General features: G+C 42.1%; 1 protein-coding gene and 1 pseudogene across 1 annotated transcript; one reads left to right on the top strand and one right to left on the bottom strand.

Moving 5' to 3' along the window:
* Positions 1-20,847, top strand: part of LOC139459800 (uncharacterized) — a 107,735-nt pseudogene that overhangs the window by 63,641 nt on the left and 23,247 nt on the right.
* On the bottom strand, positions 734-18,728 carry LOC139459801 (uncharacterized). Its single transcript, XM_071241481.1, has 3 exons — positions 18,285-18,728; positions 5,132-6,765; positions 734-4,191 (listed from the first exon to the last, which is right to left on the bottom strand). The coding sequence occupies exons 1-3, from the start codon at positions 18,509-18,511 to the stop codon at positions 3,581-3,583; spliced, it is 2,472 nt and encodes an 823-aa protein (XP_071097582.1). The 5' UTR covers positions 18,512-18,728; the 3' UTR covers positions 734-3,580.

Genomic DNA, 20,847 nt, shown 5'->3' on the forward strand with positions numbered 1-20,847 from the left:
AATATCACAGCAGGGGACACCAGAAATGGTCTTCACACATTGTACCCATGTCGGGCTTCGAACCCAGGTCTTCGGCGTGACAAGCGAACGCTTTAACCACTAGGCTACCTGACCGTCCTGAGCAATCAGGAACAGATTCTCTGTGGCAGTGGTCTGTGAGTTCATGGCAACAGGTCTGATGAAGAAATGGTGTCTTTCTAGATTTTCTGAAGTTGTATGATAAATTTTTTTTTTGGATTGTGTCGATATTACATTGTATGAGCATTAATGGAGTCTGTGACTCTAGCTACTAGTCCAAAGCCTATATAGTGAAGTAAACTTAGCTGGTGATAGTCCTTTTGATGAAAATGAAATGTACTTAAAATGATGCTAAGAGACAAGTTTGGGCTTGGAGATTGAAAGTTTGGGGCACATGCTCACTCACCCACCCACCCACCCACCCACTCACCCACTCACTCACTCACTCACTCACTCAAGGTACACCCAAATCTTTCATATTTCTATAGTTAATCTGTGATGCCATAAACTACTCAAAAACATTAGGGACCACCAAATTCTTTCATATTACAATACTTAATATGTTATGACATGAATATGGAAGAATTCTGTGGTCCTTATTTTTTTGTAGTGGTATGTGTTCCTGCGCACATTTGAAAAGTATAAGCTGTAATGAATTCTTAAAAAGAGTCAACGAGCGGTTATACATATGTGAATATTTATTATGATTGCACTGATACTGAAGTGTATGTACATATATACATAATGACATAAAGCAGGCACTGTGCTATGTGCTGCACTAGAGAAAAACACAAAATATCAACACATGTGGCATTAACAATTTAAGTGAAATAAATATTGCAGTTAAACATCTTACCGAATTAAAGTGAATGTTATGACAATTAAACAAATTCCTGCCATTTGAGTCACAGATTAGATTTAAGGAAAATGTAAAGTTAATCGTTAATATCACTTATTGCTGAGAAACCACTCACTCGTAGCAGTCTCTGAAACACAGTGCCTTATCTTTTTACTGTAATGACACATCAAAAGAGAATTAATGTACTTAAACCAGTATGTCGTTCTGAATAGATGTGAAAAAACGTGTTTCACCTGATTTCCTTCTCTGAGGGGGATTGTAACATTCGTTTGATGTCTTAGAAATAGCAACATAAAAGCTTGAGTTTGACCAACCTCGCATCTAAAGGGTGCATTCTATGATGGAGATGCTGGGAGGTGGGCAATGGAGGATAACATCCACGGGATATATAATCCCGGTTATGTAATATGTAAGAATAATTTACGTAGGTCACATGTTCATTGACACTGAAATAATTAGTGACATTAGCTGTGTATTTTAACCTTGTTATTATCATATGAACATGCCAAATATGTTGTTGACAAGGTATGAGTGGATCTCCATGTTAGTACACCTGCATGGCAATAGCTTCCCTTCCCAGAATCCCCTTAGATTAAGAAAAGTAACATCTTGATGGGGATGGATGATGGTGGGGGGTATTTCTCGAGGTAATAGGATATTTTTAGGAAGTGGTGACATTTTTAAATTAGCTTTGTCAAAACAGTCATAAATGTGTCTGCTGATGCATTGTGAAAAATGTGGGGAAAGATAGCACAAAGTGACAGGTAGATTTCAAACTGTATGTACGGTCATGTAACATTTTGAGAACATGAATAAACGCCCACTTAAACATGACTGTTGGAGACGTCTGTGTTGTGTTGGTGACATCCTGTCTCTATAAGACTTTAGTTTAAACCTATAGGGTTTACGTTCTATTAAATTTTGAAACTTACAAGGGAAGTTGTCATGAGTTTGTAAAAGAATTGATATCATTTTTTGCTTCACTGATGTACCCCAAAACTCTATTTGTGGACTTGTCATTTAATATTGACCTGTATTAAAGTGGCGTATTTTTATTATGAATTATTGTATTTCATTGCATTGAAGCATATGATATATTATGCTGAATCTGACACAGTCAGATGCCGAAGTGTGTGATAGTATGAGTTGGAGTGTTATAGTGGACATATTGGTAGGGAAATGAACTATCAATGTGAGGACGATGAGATGAGGTCAGTGTTGTAGAAGTACACGGAGTTGGTCCACTGGTGTTGTGACATCTGCTGCAACGTCCAGCAGAGCTGTAGAAGTTACAGCATATCGTACACGGAGTTGGTCCACTGGTGTTGTGACGTCTGCCACAACGTCCAGCAGAGCTGTAGAAGTTACAGCATATCGTACACAGAGTTGGTCCACTGGTGTTGTGAACGTCTGCCACAACGTCCAGCAGAGCTGTAGAAGTTACAGCATATCGTACACGGAGTTGGTCCACTGGTGTTGTGACGTCTGCTGCAAAGTCCAGCAGAGCTGTAGAAGTTACAGCATTTCATACACAGAGTTGGTCCACTGGTGTTGTGACGTCTGCCACAACGTCCAGCAGAGCTGTAGAAGTTACAGCATATCGTACACGGAGTTGGTCCACTGGTGTTGTGACGTCTGCCGCAACGTCCAGCAGAGCTGTAGAAGTTACAGCATATCGTACACGGAGTTGGTCCACTGGTGTTGTGACGTCTGCTGCAACATCCAGCAGAGCTGTACAAGTTACAGCATATAGTACACGGAGTTGGTCCACTGGTGTTGTGACGTCTGCCGCAACGTCCAGCAGAGCTGTAGAAGTTACAGCATATAGCACACGGAGTTGGTCCACTGGTGTTGTGACATCATGCTGCAACGGCCAGCAGAGCTGTAGAAGTTACAGCATATAGCACACGGAGTTGGTCCACTGGTGTTGTGACATCATGCTGCAACGTCCAGCAGAGCTGTAGAAGTTACAGCATATCGTTCACGGAGTTGGTCCACTGGTGTTGTGACGTCTGCAGCAACGTCCAGCAGAGCTGCAGAAGTTACAGCATATCGTACACAGAGTTGGTCCACTTGTGTTGTGACGTCTGCCACAACGTCCAGCAGAGCTGCAGGAGTTACAGCATATAGTACACAGAGTTGGTCCACTGGTGTTGTGACGTCTGCCACAACGTCCAGCAGAGCTGCAGGAGTTACAGCATATCATACACAGAGTTGGTCCACTGGTGTTGTGACGTCTGCCACAACGTCCAGCAGAGCTGTAGAAGTTACAGCATATCATACACAGAGTTGGTCCACTGGTGTTGTGACGTCATGCTGTAACGTCCAACAGCGGAAGAATGTTTCAGAAACCACTGTTACTGTCATCAAGTTATAGTTAGTGTTTTGAGTTAATGCACAAATTATGGCACAGATTTGGCAAGTGATATGTATAAATTCACTGCTGCAAACTCTAAATGGACATGGCAGATCTCAGGGATGAGACTGTGTCCACATCAACGCAAAACATCCAGCTAGAAATACCATGACGATATGCCATAATGCAAATCAGTGAATCTGTAGAAATACGACAGGGACATAATATGAATTAGATCAACAATAAAACAATGTAAAATTGAGACATAAAAACATGTGCAACAAAGTGTCAACATTCATTTAAAAAAATCCCTGATAATATCTATAGTGTTTATGCTACTTTCCTAATCACAATCTAGGTTTAATTTTCATTACTGAAGTCTTCATCTGAATCCAGTCTTGCCAGTCACTGTTGAACCACACAATGCCGGTGTCGTAACGGCCGTTGAGGTTGCTGTATTGGCAATGGCGGTACCACCAGCCCGAGGTGAAGTACAGAGCACAGTGGGTGCTGCTCAGGTCATTGTCCTTATCCTGTGTACTGAAGGCCATGTCATTAGAATAGTCCATTCCATCTGTGGCATTGCCATGGAAACCATGAACCCGTAGCTTATAATTTTCTTCTTTTGTTGAAATTGCAAACTCATCATATTCCACAAACCAGTATCCATTGAAGACATCCGTCATTTCGATCCTGAGAGAATAGTTATCATGCGTTGTCATCAAATGAATGAATTCATTGCCGACCCAGAATTCATCCTCAGCGGAACCAAATCCTATGGCATATTCCGCCCAAGAACGACTGAAGTTCTCCTTGCCATGCACACGTTTCTGAATCAGTGTCCAACCACCATCGGCCTCCATGCTGCAGTAGACGAACACTGACTGCAGCGCCCCCTTGGGGTAGACAATGTACTTCCCGGAGTCCAGGAACCCACGCTTGTAGTAGCCATCACAATCTGGAACAAATAGTGAAGGGTCATTACTTTCAAAAAACAAAATCTTACAAATCGCTCTGTGTGTAAATCTTACAATCAGACTTTCTTGACATATCCTCTGAATATTGAATGTGATGTTAGCACATAACCTGAATGTGATGTAGATATATCAGTACTCTGTTTTAACCATTAACCTTTTTAGAAATGAGTCAGTGGTGGCCCAGTTGTCTAAGCTACTGCAATTGCTGTACAAGTATGCACTAGTCATAGGTTCCACTAGTCATAGGTTGCCCTAGTCATAGGTTGACCTGATTGTAATCCTCGATCTGTCATCACCATTGTCGTGGCTCATGGGTTTCACCGAAGTGTCAAATACAATGTATCTATAAAGTGAGCTGGGGGGGCATTTTGCCACATTAAACTGACATATCGTTACAGTACTGAAATGTGGCATTGGACACCACTCATTCAGAATAGGTAACAGAATTTCACAAGTCTTCTCCGATCTTTTTGACAGCTGTAAATCTCTACTGCAACTAATTGCCAACATCACATCCTTGTACTCAGTAAAAAAACTTTTTTGCTCTCACTGAGAAATACTATTAAATCATCAGAGCTCCAGATACTCAGAATATTTGCAAAACAATTGTGAAATTTTTCAAAATTTCAATAGTATAACAAGACTGTGTGTAATTTTCCAATGTAAATAACAACTTATAGCCGGAGCCCTTATTCATTGGCTATGTGAAAACATTTCCACCCATAACCCCCTGCTTCCCCTCGCCCAAACTCAAACCCTAACCCTAAACCTACTTTAAATATTTGTAGCTTGTGACTTTTGCTTGTTCTGCATCATATTATAACATAAATCATTTTTAATTACTTCCAGCCAGGGTTTATGATTCATAAAAATTACGAGTCAGGGGTTGCGGGTGGAAGTTTTACGGATCTATGTCCTCACCTGTGGGTACAGTGGTGAGGAGGTTGGTGACCTCCTGCTGCACGAGGCTGATGATGGGCATGTACAGCTGCCATGTTGCTGCCTTCGACCACAGCTTGTGCAGGAACACGGTGTTGTTCTTGCAGTTACTGTGTACCCGGTACAGAGCCCGGTCAACTCTCTTGATCATCTCACTCAGCAGCAATCCCTGGCTGGTCATTGCCGACATCTCCTTCTCCAGGGTCAGCAGGCGGCCATCTTGGTACAGGTCCTTGCTGGACTTCTGACACTGGAACAAAGTCTGGTTGAGGACCTTGCTCTCCAAGTTGGCGATCCTGTTCTCGTTGTAGATGATCTGTAGGGCTAGGTCCTCCACGCGGGACATGACGTCCCCAGATGGTGGTGTGTACCCAGGTTGTTGATGGGCGGTGGTGGGACTTCCGGACTTGATGCTGCCAAGGTACTCTACATGTTCCCGAAGGTCCTGCACACTGTTGTTGAGGCGGATGATGTGCATCCTGAGAACTCGGTACTGCTGGTCACTAAGGAGTCGCTGATCGGTCATCTTCCAGTCCATCTGACCGACTGCCCTGGAGTTGTTGAGGATCATGTTTGTCATCTGTGCAATCTGCTGCTGGTTGAACTGGGTGGAGTTGATGATCTGATCGCTGGCCATCTTCCACTGATCCAGGGTGATGACATTCTGGGTGAAGTTGATGAGAGACTCCTGCAGCTTCTGCATGAAGTCCCCGAGCTGGATGGACAGAACCCGACTCTCAACCCCATGGATCTTCTCGCCCATACGGACCATTTGCTGCTCCACGTTCTCGATGTCTGTGTCTCGCTTTAGAATCTCTTGTTCAAAGTAGGAGTCATGTGTCTTCAGAAGGTCCTTTATCCTGGCCTCTAGTTCTTCTCTGTCTGCGTTGTCGAGCTTGCCCTTGACTTGCTGCTCTAATACTTGAAGTCTGTCCTCCAGATCTACCACATTCACACCATTGACACTGGATGTGTTGAGTGTAGGAAGGAGAGTGTCAACATCCACACCATCTCCGTCTCCACTACCTTCTTCTGCATCTGGAGGACCTGTATTGGGTCTTGACATCCGACTTTCAAAGCTCATATCCCCCGAGCCGTCACCGGAATCTAGGTCCTCATTGGTCCAAACAAGGGAATCATTTGTTTGATTGAGTTCTAACCTGTTCACATTTCGTCCATGCCTTCTCTGATCTTTTACATGAACTTTTAATATTTTAACAACATTGCCATATCTATTTTGAAGTTTTGAAATTGAGTCACTATTTGTTTTTTCCTTTTTTCGCAAACCCTGCACGTCCTCCATCAAAGAAACATAACTTTGAAACAAATCGTCTTTCACACTCATCAGTTGTGACATATTATGCCGCACTTCAAACACATGATCATCCTCAAATGGCCTTGCATCCTTAACCAAGGTCATCTCGTGTTTGGTTTCGCGCTGTTGAAAGTCTAGTCGTGTAATGTCTAGCTTGATGTTTGTCGACTGCTCCTCAATGGCTCCAAAGCGCTCCTGAAGCTCCACAATGTGCTGGCGCAGCTGGACCACTTCAGCTTCAGCTTTGATCATCGTGTCACGGTATTGTCTTGTTCGTCTTTCCATTCGACGGAGACGGGTTCTGTAAACATACACCAAGATTAATCATTTGTTTCACATAGTTGAGTTTCTTTGTGAATAAACATCAGATATGATAAATGTTGTCAACAACATTCTAGTTGGCTATGTCCAACCTCGTTTTCAGGGGTTTTGTGTTAAATCATTAAGCTTTTTTCTTGAAACTGATTTCAATTGTTTTTCAGGGGTAAATTTGTGGGTTTGATAAATTTCTGCCATAAGCTGACGATTTTGGTATTCATAGATTATCAAGAATATTCCATTATTTTCAAATTGCAAATTATTCATATCAAACAAAGTGAACAATAATAAAGAAGTGGGAGGTTATATAAGGATATATAGAAGATATTCACCATGGTAATTATGACTGATATCTGCCAAAAATGAAACCCTTGTACAGTGTTAAAGAAATGAAAGGATCACATCCATGAGTCGATCTATAACAGCGAATCAAATTTAAGATCATATACACAAATATTTATAGAATGAGAAATAATCTGTTCAGGTGCGATGAGGTGAGGTGAAATGAGGCATAACGTCGTTTTCAAGACTATTGCACTTATATGCAACTCAGATTATGATTTGAATAGAAATACGCAAAAATTGAAAGTTTTGCTTTGATTAACAGCCTGAAAGCAATTGTATGACAGATTTGAGAAAGTTTCACAATGTTCCTTCACAAAAAAGCCTATAGCTTACATAAAATGCCCTTTCAGGGGTAACATGATGTGGCAACTCACAAACCTGTCTGATATTTTATATCCATTTATTCAATTTTGTGAAGTTACATGTTCAAAGATGTTAGCACTGGGTGAACCTCTCTTTGTCTTGAGGAAAAGGGAACTGAAGTTGGGCATAAATGCAACATTATTGAAAAGCACCTGATAATAAACTCCCTCGTGGTCATGTTCAAAGGATTGTATGTCTTTCTTCTCTCTCTCTTTGTTTAGTTATTTCTTTAAATTTTTCAATATTTTTATGATAATTTTAGGGGCATTGGGTTAGCCTAGTGGTTAAAGCATTTACTGGTCACACCAAAGGACTGGGTTGTATGTGAAGCCGAGGACGGGAGACCTCCACCGTGATAGTGCTGCAATATTGTTGAAAGCTGTGTAAACCTCGCTCGTTAGCTTGCTTGCTCACTCGCTCACTCATTCACTCGCCTCACTCGCCTCACTCACTCACTCACTCGCCTCACTCACTCACTCGCCTCACTCACTCACTCACTCACTCACTCGCCTCACTCACTCACTCACTCACTCACTCACTCGCCTCACTCACTCACTCACTCACTCCTATATTCTTGTCTTAATAACTTCAAGAAATTTGTATTTGTTTTATCAGTACTTGACATATTGTCAACCCAATGTTTTTTGACAATGATTAATCACACTTTTTCCCTACTTTTGTGACAGGAAAAACAGACCAATTCTATTTCTCTGTCCTTTCTTCATTTGAAGATAATAAAGTCAAGTGTAGCTCTCTGCTCTAGTTTTATACCCTAAGCTTACTGCTGGCTCAGAGACTGTTTATACCAATTATCAATAAATGCCCATCAAACATACAGTATTGAAGTCAAGGTCATGACAAGACCTCACGAGCCTGAACCTCATATTAATGTTGGGTGAGACTTCTATCTTACTCAGACCCATCAGTCGGGATTATCAAATGGGACATCAGGCTTCGGCAGCTTACGATTTTTGTCATTTTAAATGTTTGAGTTTACACGACATGACAAGCAGTGTGACAAGGGACATCAGTTACACATCCACCAGTCAGTAGAATGGGCATCCATTTTAACATTCCAAATCAGTATTTTATAGGGCAGCTTTTTAATCAATTAATCAACTCTGAAACCCCTTTCAAAGTGTATTTTATACATGTGTATGTATGCATACAGATCTTAAGAGTGTTGTTTGAAGTTCTTCAAAGGGAAAGCTTAAAACACTAATGTATTCCTACAGCTATAAATAACGTAATACACAGACCGTTCATCCTAGAATTTCTTAATCAAAGCAATGTTACTCCTACACAAATATTTACTATGTCTGTATTCGCCTGCTGAATCATATAATCGATCATGTGTTCATACTCAAGAGTGGCTAACAAATCAGTCTAGCATATCGCACTGATGGGTCATGCCATGTCTTCCTTGGTAAGACAGCTAATATGGCTGCCTGCTGTACCAGGAGAGATCATATCTCGGCACGAAGATGAACTAAAGAGGTGATTAAACCAATATCCTTGCAGATGGATGAGAAAATCTATAATAACGTTCCTACATCAACTCAAATAATATTTCCCCCAAGTAAGGGACTGGTCATATATTATTGGGGGGAGCAAGGGATTGGTCTTTGGACTAATTCATATTTTGCTGCCCCCCTTATTTTCTGTAACATTTTTTCATACCCCCCCCCCCCCCCCCCCCCCAAAAAAAAAACACACCAAAAAAAACAAAAAACAACATGTGTAACATTCACTCATGACCCCCTCCCTATAATAAATTACAAGTCGCTAAGTAATATCAAATTTTTATTTTTATTTTCAAATAGAACTGTAATTTTTACCTCACACACACATATGCACATACTCACGTCCCCCGTAGTATCACTGGCCTGCCTCCCCTATAATAAATGGCCAGTCCCTAGAATAGGAAGCCTGACACAAACTGTTGCCATCATCTTAAGTTCCCTGTAGCCTGTGGCTATGTTTCATGCCTGGCAGTGTTTGGTCTTACAATTTCCTTGATATTGCTTTTTTAGAACATGTTAACACAATTATGCCACTTCAAAGATGCTTCATTGATTGTTTCTGCATTGTTCTCCAGGGGGATTTCAATTTGTTCTTTTATGACCTTGAAGTGTCTTAGATGTTTCATTTAGACATTTCCCTGATTGATTTTGAAAGAATGAATGATGTACATTAAGTTTTCTGCGGTGTGTTAAAGAGAGAGGCTAAAATTTACTGTTGTTGTATATTCCAAGAAGCGTAAAACATCACACGAATCACTCTGAGAAATATATACGTTTTTGTTATCGGTAAAACAATAAACACAACATGAATGTGGTCTTTACATTAAAATGATGTGGTTAAAAACTTATATCATTGTCTTCAGAAACGGTACTTGAAATTACAAGAAGAAAAAATAGAGTTGCTTATCTGTAAGTCTTTTGTTTGTCAATATTTTCAACAATTGCTAATGTCAGTGCTAAACAGAAACTTTGACCTTGTTCCACTATGATAAAATATATGGAAGATTTGAATGCAATCTCGACAGAATGTTTCTCAGGGAGTTCAGCTTGGTCAGATCGGTAGGCAGGCATATTTATGATGTCTTTGTATATTGAACCAATATATTTTGGAGAAGAATAACCAATAGTCACTTAGATAGAATACAACGATAAATATGTTATTACCAGGACTGTGTTATATATTGCATAACCAACCCACAGGAGAATTTCCAAAATAAGGTACAAGGAGTGATATTTGCTGTCCAATTATATCCAAATCAGTTCCATATTGTCTGGTACCGTATCCCCCATGAGACCTGGCATCAAACATCTGATCTCGGACTCCTTGGCGCACTTAACCCCTGCCCTTATTCTGACTGGCTACGTTTATCACAACCATCTTAGAGAACAGTTGGATGGAATGGCAGAACATATCGACTGAATGGCGAACAGAGAGACGGGAATGCCAGAACGGAGAGACATGTTGGCAGCTACAGCTTTGGTCTCTCTGTCAGGAAACGGCACCGGAATGGTAAATGAGTTGAAAGTATTGCGAGCATACCCTTGTGTGTTGGGGAAGCTGTGCCATCATACCAGGACATGTGGCCAGATGGACGTGGATTCCGGCAAAACTATCAACTTCACTTTTGATAATCTGCTGGAGTAGTGTCCCTTTGGGCCTGCAAGTCATTTTGAATCATCACATCAGGGCCCGGTTCCTTATCCCTCAAAGTGATCGTAGCCCTTATGGGATCGTAACTGCCTTAACCTAGACTAAGGAGAGTCCTAGTGTTACGATATTGCTTTGTGGAACGGTGCTCTGGGAGGGCCATTGAAGGTCCTGCTTCAGGGTGTTGATGGCAGACATGGCGTGTCATACTCCTGAGGGAGATTAGAAGTTAAGTGACTCAATACTAAACTGCACCCTTTTATCCAGTTCACAGATCCATTCGCTGTTTGTTGTCTTTATGTACAGGAGAGTGATTATATAGGGAAGTAATTCAGTAGTGAGTGAGTATTGTTTTACGCAGCTTTTAGCAATATTCCAGCAATATCACGGCAGGGGATACCAAAAAGTGGCTTCACACATTGTACCGATGTAAGGAATCAAACCTAGGTCTTCATCATGATGAGCGAACACTTTAACCACTAGGCTACCCTGCCTAATTCAGTAGTAGGTATCCACAATATTTGATTAGGGGCAAAATAAAAAATGAAATTACAACCTCCCTTTCCAATCTTTCGTTTGTCTGTATGGTTTTAACCAGCCGACCACCTGCGTGGCATGGATAGAGTGTTTGCCTGGGCAGCAGAAGGTTTGTGGTTCGATCACAACCATGTCATAACAAAATTTGTTAAAAGAAGGTACTAGTTGTTTCCCTGCCTGGTGCTCAGCATTAAGGGTATAAACCTGGACTGGTCATCAGTCAGTATATTGTGTCCGAGTCTGCAATCCATGTAAAACTGTGACATGGTGGGCTAGCACTACTAAAGAACCGGCATTAGTCTGGACTAGTACAAGCAGACACACAGACACAGACACACAGACACAGACACACAGACACACACACACACAGACACACACACACAGACACACAGACACACACACACCCATGCATTAACATCGCTTTATAAGTGCAATAATCTCGAACACGACATAACCACCTTTAACCTGCCTAGAAACCATACATTTAAGAAAGATAAAGTCTAGGGAGACTTTACAATCAGAACAATACCATAACTCCATCAATCTACACAAACATGTGCACAGCATCAAGGATTTGAAACTTAAAATGTTAGGTTCACATTGACAAATTGCACTTCGTACAAAAGAAATCCTCCACTGTTTTTGTTGGCATACGTGCTTTGATACAGCCGTTGTCCCGTAAAGAATCCCCTACACCCCGTCATGAAGACACCTGGCAACAACATACTTGTTTTATAAAAATCAAACAACATAAAGGATGTAGAAAATCCCTTAATTAGTTTCCCCTGAATCCTTAACATTATCTCGATGTAATCTTGGCTTCTTTAAATAAAACTGGTGTTAATCTATTTATCAAATAAACATTCAGGCTGAGATTAGTTTCAGCCTTGGCTCTGGCCATGCTCTTTGAGTGAACAAATGGTTTGCTCTTTGAGACTACGGCACCAAGGCCTCTGTTATTGCAGCCCGGAAGTTCCAGAGATTTGATCCGGACTTGTGGGAGGCAAGAAGCCCATCTGGAGCTGGTTGTCTTTTATGCTTGAGCTGTCGAGTCTTCTGAGTTTGTGTTAGGGATTTTAAAAGAAAAGACTGCATGATTCTCATAATTCAAATCTTTTCTGATGTTTATAATTAGAGAGAGCCACAACAATGAATTTTCTTGTGTGGGAAAAGTATGGCATGATTCTTCAAATTCAAAGACACGATTGTTTGTTGTTAGTCTTAGATAAATATACAAGTTTCTAAATGGTCAATATGAATGAAAAGAGGCCAAACTCATAGTGATGACACACAGACAGACAGTGCACTGACTTCCATCGCCACACTTCATCTCTGCACTAGCATGACCAAACAGCTGAGTTTGTAGCAAGTCTGGAGCAGCTGACTGACTTGTTAATTGTTACATTTGTCAGCAGGGGACATGCCTCCAAACCAGCCCCTGCTAGGTGATCAGATCCTGTCAAACATACATGCTACTCGGATCCTGTCAAACATACCTTCCACCTAGAACCTGTCAAACATACCTCCCCACCGGCCCCTGCTAGGTGATCAGACCCTGTCAAAGATACCTGCTTCCTCTGATCCTGTCAAACATACCTCCCCACCAGCCCCTGCTATGTGATCAGACCCTGTCAAAGATACCTGCTTCCTCTGATCTTGTCAAACATACCTCCCACCTAGATCCTGTCAAACATACCTCCCCACCAGCCCCTGCTATGTGATCAGACCCTGTCAAAGATACCTGCTTCCTCTGATCTTGTCAAACATACCTCCCACCCAGATCCTGTCAAACATACCTCCCCACTAGCCCCTGCTATGTGATCAGACCCTGTCAAAGATACCTGCTTCCTCTGATCTTGTCAAACATACCTCCCACCTAGATCTTGTCAAACATACCTCCCCACCAGCCCCTGCTATGTGATCAGACCGTGTCAAAGATACCTGCTTCCTCTGATCTTGTCAAACATACATCCCACCTAGATCTTGTCAAACATACCTCCCCACCGGCCCCTGCTATGTGATCAGACCCTGTCAAAGATACCTGCTTCCTCTGATCTTGTCAAACATACCTCCCCACCAGCCCCTGCTATGTGATCAGACCCTGTCAAAGATACCTGCTTCCTCTGATCTTGTCAAACATACCTCCCACCTAGATCCTGTCAAACATACCTCCCCACCAGCCCCTGCTATGTGATCAGACCCTGTCAAAGATACCTGCTTCCTCTGATCTTGTCAAACATACATCCCACCTAGATCTTGTCAAACATACCTCCCCACCGGCCCCTGCTATGTGATCAGACCCTGTCAAAGATACCTGCTTCCTCTGATCTTGTCAAACATACCTCCCCACCGGCCCCTGCTATGTGATCAGACCCTGTCAAAGATACCTGCTTCCTCTGATCTTGTCAAACATACCTCCCCACCAGCCCCTGCTATGTGATCAGACCCTGTCAAAGATACCTGCTTCCTCTGATCTTGTCAAGCATACCTCCCCTCCAGCCCCTGCTATGTGATCAGACCCTGTTGGAAGGCAGAACCCTACTTTATCAAGTCCACTGCTTCACCCCACCAACAGGCTATCTCTGGTTAAAAGGTACACAGATTAGAATGAGAGGTGGTCTTTTTGCCATTGTGTACAGGTTTTACAAATGATCGTTTAGTGTTCTCCACCAGGTGAGCGGGGACCAGGATGAGGGGAACTAGGTTAGTGTACCCCTTCAGTTTTCTGTTTGATGTTATGAAATGTTTCCCGACTTGTCGGTGTCCTGGGTACATGTCTCCTGTCTGCCAGGTGATGTGAGCATGATGTTTGTGTAGTTGTACACGACAGGTGATGGTGCGGATGAGGCCGCACAGGGTGGAGTTAATCTCCTCTTCCCCCCCCCAATCAAAACATTAACTTACTGGTGACATCACTCATCATTTCACTTGCTACCCAGACAAATTCATTTTAAAAAAATTGTCCTAATATATTTTTAGTTGGTTGTATTTTTACCTTATTTGTGTATATTGAAATACAAAATAAAATTTCACTCATCATTTCACTTGCTACCCAGACAAATTAATATTTTTTTTAAATTGTCCTAATATATTTTTAGTTGGTTGTATTTTTACCTTATTTGTGTATATTGAAATGCAAAATAAAATTATAGTGCTTTTATATGACAAGGGGGAGGGAAGCTTAGCAAACTGACATGGGTTTGAGGGTATTATTAAAACCATACACAACTAGTTAAATTTGTTGTTTAAGATCAAGCGATAGAGATCAAACAAATGTTTACAACATTGTTAAGACTGAAATGTTTTTTGTAATAGTTACAAGTCAATTATGCACCCCTTATACACACTACTGTGTCATCTGTAAAAACTCTAGTTTTAAAAAAATTAGTGGTTAGTACAGGCCTCTTATAAGATTACATACAGACTAATGTAAAAGTTATAGTCAGGGGGCACTTATTGAAACAAACTAGAAAGAACAAGAAATAAACATACCAAAGGGCCCACTGTTTTTATCATCACTCACTTGATGATAAATTGGAACATAAAACATCTTCTTTTGTATAGAATTTAGACAAATAAGAAATATTATTTCAATTTATTTTTCATTTGCATTAGGTCTTAAATGTTGATGAAATCATTACTTATTTATAACATCTGAACTTGAACAATAAATCAAAGGAAACTTAAAATGACGAAGTTGCGACTAACTTCTTGTTGGTTTTAGTTCTCTGTCATGCTACATACTCACGACAGGCATGAGAGGCCACCAGTCCAGTCTGACAACATGGCCAACTTTTGCCAGACTGGTTTCCAGCTTTCTCTAAGATTGTTTGTTGTTTAAAGCCACACTGAGCCATATACTAGCTACATGATGTCGGAGTGTGCAGTACTGAGTCTGGACCCGACAAACCAATGATTGACATCATGAGCATCAATCCACCCAATTGAGACACGATAAAAATGCATCAACCAAGTCAGTGAACCCGACCACCCGATCCGGTTAAATCCGCCTCTTATTACGAAAGACCAATTCTAACCCATTTCCTTAAGCCCTGAACATAAAAATTCCTAAAATCATCCAAACTGAACGGTAGGGATGGGATGACTCCACACCCTGCTACACTGACAAGGTAAGGATGTCATTTGTGGTATGACTCCACGCCCTACTACACTGACAAGGTAAGGATGTCATCTGTGGGATGACTCCACGCCCTGCTACACTGACAATGTAAGGAGTGCCTTAACAGCTATGGATACCACAGGAATATTATACGAGTCATTATTTATTAAAATTGTTATTAGGTATAGAATATTATATGATGCATATGTCAAACTTTAGAATAATATGCGATCATAAATGCGAGTGTTATTATTCTTGACCTTTCGGTCCTGACAGGTAGTATTCATCAATATTTCACAGCCAAACGTTTGTTGGCACAACCGATCAACAAAGCCTACTATTTTCAGTGGCCCAATTACAAGGGGAGGTAACTCACTGGTTCATTCATCGTTTGAAATCTGATTCATTTCTAACCACCTCCCAGCTACCTAATTGCCTCAAGACAGTTGTAAAGGTATTAATTTTAAAACCTGACTCCCCAAAATGAAAACCTTAAGTGACGAACTATTGTGTAAATTCTCCATTTTGACCTGTGTGTCAACCCGTCAATGGAAATCATCCATCGTTGTGCAGGAAAGAATCTACTTAAATCGATATAAAGGAATAGCTCCGCTTAGCCTCAACCCCGAGGGTTCAAATTATAAACCATGGCTGCTTTGGGAAGGCAGTAATGTATTCTGTCATGAAATGTTGTTATGTTGTAGTTGCCAGGGATAACATGCCTAGTAGATAGATATGAACCTGTGGTCAGAGTGAGTGAGTGAGTGAGTGAGTGAGTGAGTGAGTGAGTGAGGGGGCAGCTAGTAACTAACACAGCATCATATGTTCATTATAACTCTCTCTCTCACTCTCTCTCTTTCTCTTCCCCCTCTTTCTTTCTCTTTCTCGACCCTCTCTCTCTCTTCCTCTCTCTCACCTTTCTGTCTTCCTCTCTCTCTCTTCCTCTCTCTCTTCCTCTCTCTCTCTCTCTTTCTCGACCCTCTCTCTCTCTCTCTCTCTCTCTCTCTCTCTCTCTTCCTCTCTCTCACCTTTCTCTCTTCCTCTCTCTCTCTCTCTCTCTCTCTCTCTCTCTCTCTCTCTCTCTCTCTCTCTCTCTCTCTCTCTCTTCCTCTCTCTCACCTTTCTCTCTTCCTCTCTCCCTCACACTCTCTCTCTTTCTCATCCCCTCTCTCTCTCTCTCTTTCTCAACCCTCTCTCTCTCTTCCTCTCTCTCACCTTTCTGTCTTCCTCTCTCTCTCTTCCTCTCTCTCTTCCTCTCTCTCTCTCTCTTTCTCGACCCTCTCTCTCTCTCTCTCTCTCTCTCTCTCTCTCTCTCTCCTCTCTCTCACCTTTCTCTCTTCCTCTCTCTCTCTCTCTCTCTCTCTCTCTCTCTCTCTCTCTCTTCCTCTCTCTCACCTTTCTCTCTTCCTCTCTCCCTCACACTCTCTCTCTTTCTCATCCCCTCTCTCTCTCTCTCTTTCTCAACCCTCTCTCTCTCACTCTCTCTCTCTTCCTCTCTCTCTCTCTCTCTCTCTCTCTCTCTGTTGCATTTTCTTTATCATTAATTTACATATTGACACTACAGGCCCTTTTTACAATTAATTAATTAGAACAGAGAGGTCAGCAAACTAGGAAATAGAATTGATCTGTTTTTCTTTCTTCATTTGAAGATAAAAAGGTCAAGTGTTGTTCTCTTCTCGAGTTTTACACCTTAAGCTTAGTGCTGGCCCAGAGACTATTTACTCTAGCCCTGATAATGCATTCAATAAAATATCATAAAGCTACCACAATAAACTGTTACAATGAACACCAGTTACAATTCAACTCACATAACATTTACCCATGTCCGGGGCCATTATGTTATCATTGTGAACACTGAACATGTGTTTGAGTGCAGTCACAGTTATTATAGTTACAAGCGATTGTTCAACCCATGAGTGGGGCCCATATTTCCTTATTATGAGCCCTTATCAAGCACAATAATGGTGTCGCTCAACGTTGCTCTGACAAAGCTGATACAAAGGGAGTATCATGTACTTCTGTTCTCGCCTAGCCCGTCACCCGTCCAGGACGATTCTCTTTAAAATCACATAAATCAAAGATTAAACTCTAAGATGTCTCCATCTTCACAGCCTGTTGTCTCCCTATATCCATTTATATCCTCCTCATTGGTTTGGGTTTTGCTTGTGAAAATTATTGGTTTGAAATGCATCATATTTCAAAGGGTTCTATGAGGTATCGGTCACCCTCTGGCTCTGATGGTAACCAGTTTCAATTGATGGTTATGCCTGTTAACAGTACGACATCAAATGCTCGATGTTGTGAAAAAAGACTTTCAATGGCTATTATTCACCCTTTATTATATTTTGGGGCAAGAGTTAAAATTGAATACATGACACTTTTTTTATTGATAATTTCTTTATCCCGAAAAAAAAATGTCATGTATTCAGTAACAAAGAATAAAGAAGTTGCTATCCATGAAAAAGTGTCATGTATTCATGTTCTTCCAACTTCTAAATGCCTATCAAAGGTTTTAGATTTAGTATTGTATAAAATTTTGAATTGGTGAATTGTTACAAACCAAAGATTTTAATCAAGTTAATATAGTTAAACAAATTCATATTCAGATTATATATATATAGTTCCTTGATAAAAAAGAATGTTAATAAAATAATTTAGAAATTTTATATTATTATTTTAAGTATTATTACATCAGTGAAGGGAAAACTGATAAACTTAGTTTTTGTAATGCAGCAATCATATTCTTTGATGCTCTTACCACAGTAAAAAAATACATACACTGAACAGGTGTGTCTATCCTAGCATATATAAACACGTTTCTTCACTGAATGTTAAGTCAAGTGTGAAGAAACAAGATAAGCAGATGAATCTAATCTAGTGTGTATCCATGACATATCTGACAAACCCATCTTTCCATGCATTAACATATACACCTGTTTCTAAACGAATCATTAAGTGCAACTCACCTGTCCTTTTCCTGCACCTGCTCCATGTCTGCGACTTGGCGCTGCAGCTTGAGCAGCACGGAGTATAATCCTGCCCTGGGGGGTGGGGGAGAGGCCAGGGGGGCTGGGGACATCTCCACCCCCTGTCCCTGCCCTAGTCCCACCACCCCCAGCACCAACACAAATGGCCAAGTCCACATACCCTTCATGTCCATCACACACAAGTGTAAAGCAAAAAAATATGACATGAGTGGAAACAAAACTGTTTAGCTGATCTGATGGAGTAAGGGAAGATGGAAACTAATGCGTTTCTCCATAGCCTGTGGGTGTTTGTAATTGGCCACTTGAATGATGCTGGGACGATTTCGCAGCAGCCCATAGGGAGGCTCTCGTGCACTGTCAAGCAACCACAGAGAACGCTCCAAGTTGTCCTACTAGCAGTGATTATAGGACGGTCTCTCTCACACTTTTATACCAATTGTTTTGTGAGGCCGGTTCACTTTCCTGTGAGGTGTGATCAAGCCTCCCCCTGGAGCCTCTCCCTGCAGCCTCCTCTGTGTTTGTGGGAGTGTTTATATAAGCCATGTGGCATGGTCCTTCAACACATGGCACCGGTAAACTCAATGTCACATCCAATCTTGCTGTTTTCTTCTAATCTCCTACAGTTTGACATGTGCTTTATCCAAAGCCTTTGATTGTATGTTGAGTCATATCAAATATTAAACTTGTTTCAAGGGGAGTATATGTATGTTTTATCCTGAAGAATTATATTGCTTCCCCTACAATGATCAGAATAGATTTGGTGTTATTAGTTCTCCTCCTATCATTGTTACAAGTTGTCTTTGTATGGAGAGTAACATGTGCTGAAGGATCAGCCTGGCACCCCTATGACACAATGAACTGGCTCAATCTATATATTCTGATTGGGCTTTGAGTAAGGGCTATCTCATGTTGTTTGAAATCTGGGGTCATATGTAGTGCTTACACAATGCCTTTCTTCTTCTCCATGATAATGTTACAACAATCCCTGTGAGACCTATGCCAGTGAATAAGTCACCCCATCTACCCTTAACTCAGTTCACTCTCTGGTCTTATCCACCCGTTCTCATGCAACATCAATAGTACCCTACTTACTGCTATTGTTTTAGGGGCAGTCGGGTAGCCTAGTGGTTAAAGCGTTCGCTTGTCATGCCGAAGACCTGGGTTCGATTCCCGACATGGGTACAAAATGTGAAGCCCATTTCTGGTGTCCACGGCCGTGATATTGCTGGAATATTGCTAAAAGCGGCGTAAAACCATACTCACTCACTCACTCACTCTCTATTGTTTTATTCACCCTGTCCACCCCTTCACCCCACCCTGTACCCACCCACTTCACACCCTCACTCACACCTTCTCCCAAACACCCCACCCATCTCACGTTACCCACCTCACAGTACCCTCAAATACCCCACGGGGCGGTCGGGTAGCCTAGTGGTTAAAGCGTTCACTTGTCTCGCCGAAGACCCCGGTTCGATTACCAACATGGGTACAATGTGTGAAGCCTATTTCTGGTGCCCCCACCATGTTATTGCTGGAATATTGCTAACAGCGGCATAAAACCATACTCACTCACTCACTGCCAGTACCCACCCTGACCAACCAATACCAAACCTCACATGCCAGTACCCACCCTCACCAACCAATACCAACCCTCACCCACCAATACCCACCCTTGCACCCTAATACCCACCATCACGCACCAATACCCACCCTCACCCACCAATACCCACCCTCACGCACCAATACCCACCCTCACCCACCAATACCCACCCTCACACACCAATACCCATCCTCACACACCAATACCCACCCTCACACACCAATACCCACCCTCACACACCAATACCCACCCTCACCCTCCAATACCCACCCTCACACACCAATACCCACCCTCACCCTCCAATACCCACCCTCACACACCAATACCCACCCTCACACACCAATACCCACCCTCACACACCAATACCCACCCTCACACACCAATACCCACCCTCACACACCAATACCCATTCTCACACACCAATACCCACCCTCACAGACCAATACCCACCCTCACACACCAATACCCAACAATACCCACCCTCACACACCAATACCCACCCTCACACACCAATACCCACCCTCACACACCAATACCCACCCTCTCCCATCAGTACCCACCCTTACACACCAATACCCACCCTCACCCACCCTCACACACCAATACCCACCCTCACACACCAATACCCACCCTCACACACCAATACCCACCCTCACACACCAATACCCACCCTCTCCCATCAGTACCCACCCTTACACACCAATACCCACCCTCACACACCAATACCCACCCTCACACACCAATACCCACCCTCACACACCAATACCCACCCTCACACACCAATACCCACCCTCACACACCAATACCCAACAATACCCACCCTCACACACCAATACCCACCCTCACACACCAATACCCACCCTCACACACCAATACCCACCCTCACCCTCCAATACCCACCCTCACACTCCAATACCCACCCTCACCCTCCAATACCCACCC

The sequence above is a fragment of the Haliotis cracherodii genome, unplaced genomic scaffold (genome assembly GCF_022045235.1).
Source record: "Haliotis cracherodii isolate W230 unplaced genomic scaffold, xgHalCrac1.p SCAF_13, whole genome shotgun sequence".
NCBI lineage: Eukaryota > Metazoa > Mollusca > Gastropoda > Lepetellida > Haliotidae > Haliotis > Haliotis cracherodii.

Excerpts from the sequence above, each read along its gene's own strand:
- LOC139459801 (XM_071241481.1), bottom strand. The coding sequence starts at position 18,511 with ATGTCATATTTTTTTGCTTTACACTTGTGTGTGATGGACATGAAGGGT. Across the intron at positions 6,766-18,284 it reads CAGGTGCAGGAAAAGGACAG|AACCCGTCTCCGTCGAATGG; the intron begins GTGAGTTGCACT and ends GTATGTTTACAG. Across the intron at positions 4,192-5,131 it reads CCTCACCACTGTACCCACAG|ATTGTGATGGCTACTACAAG; the intron begins GTGAGGACATAG and ends TATTTGTTCCAG.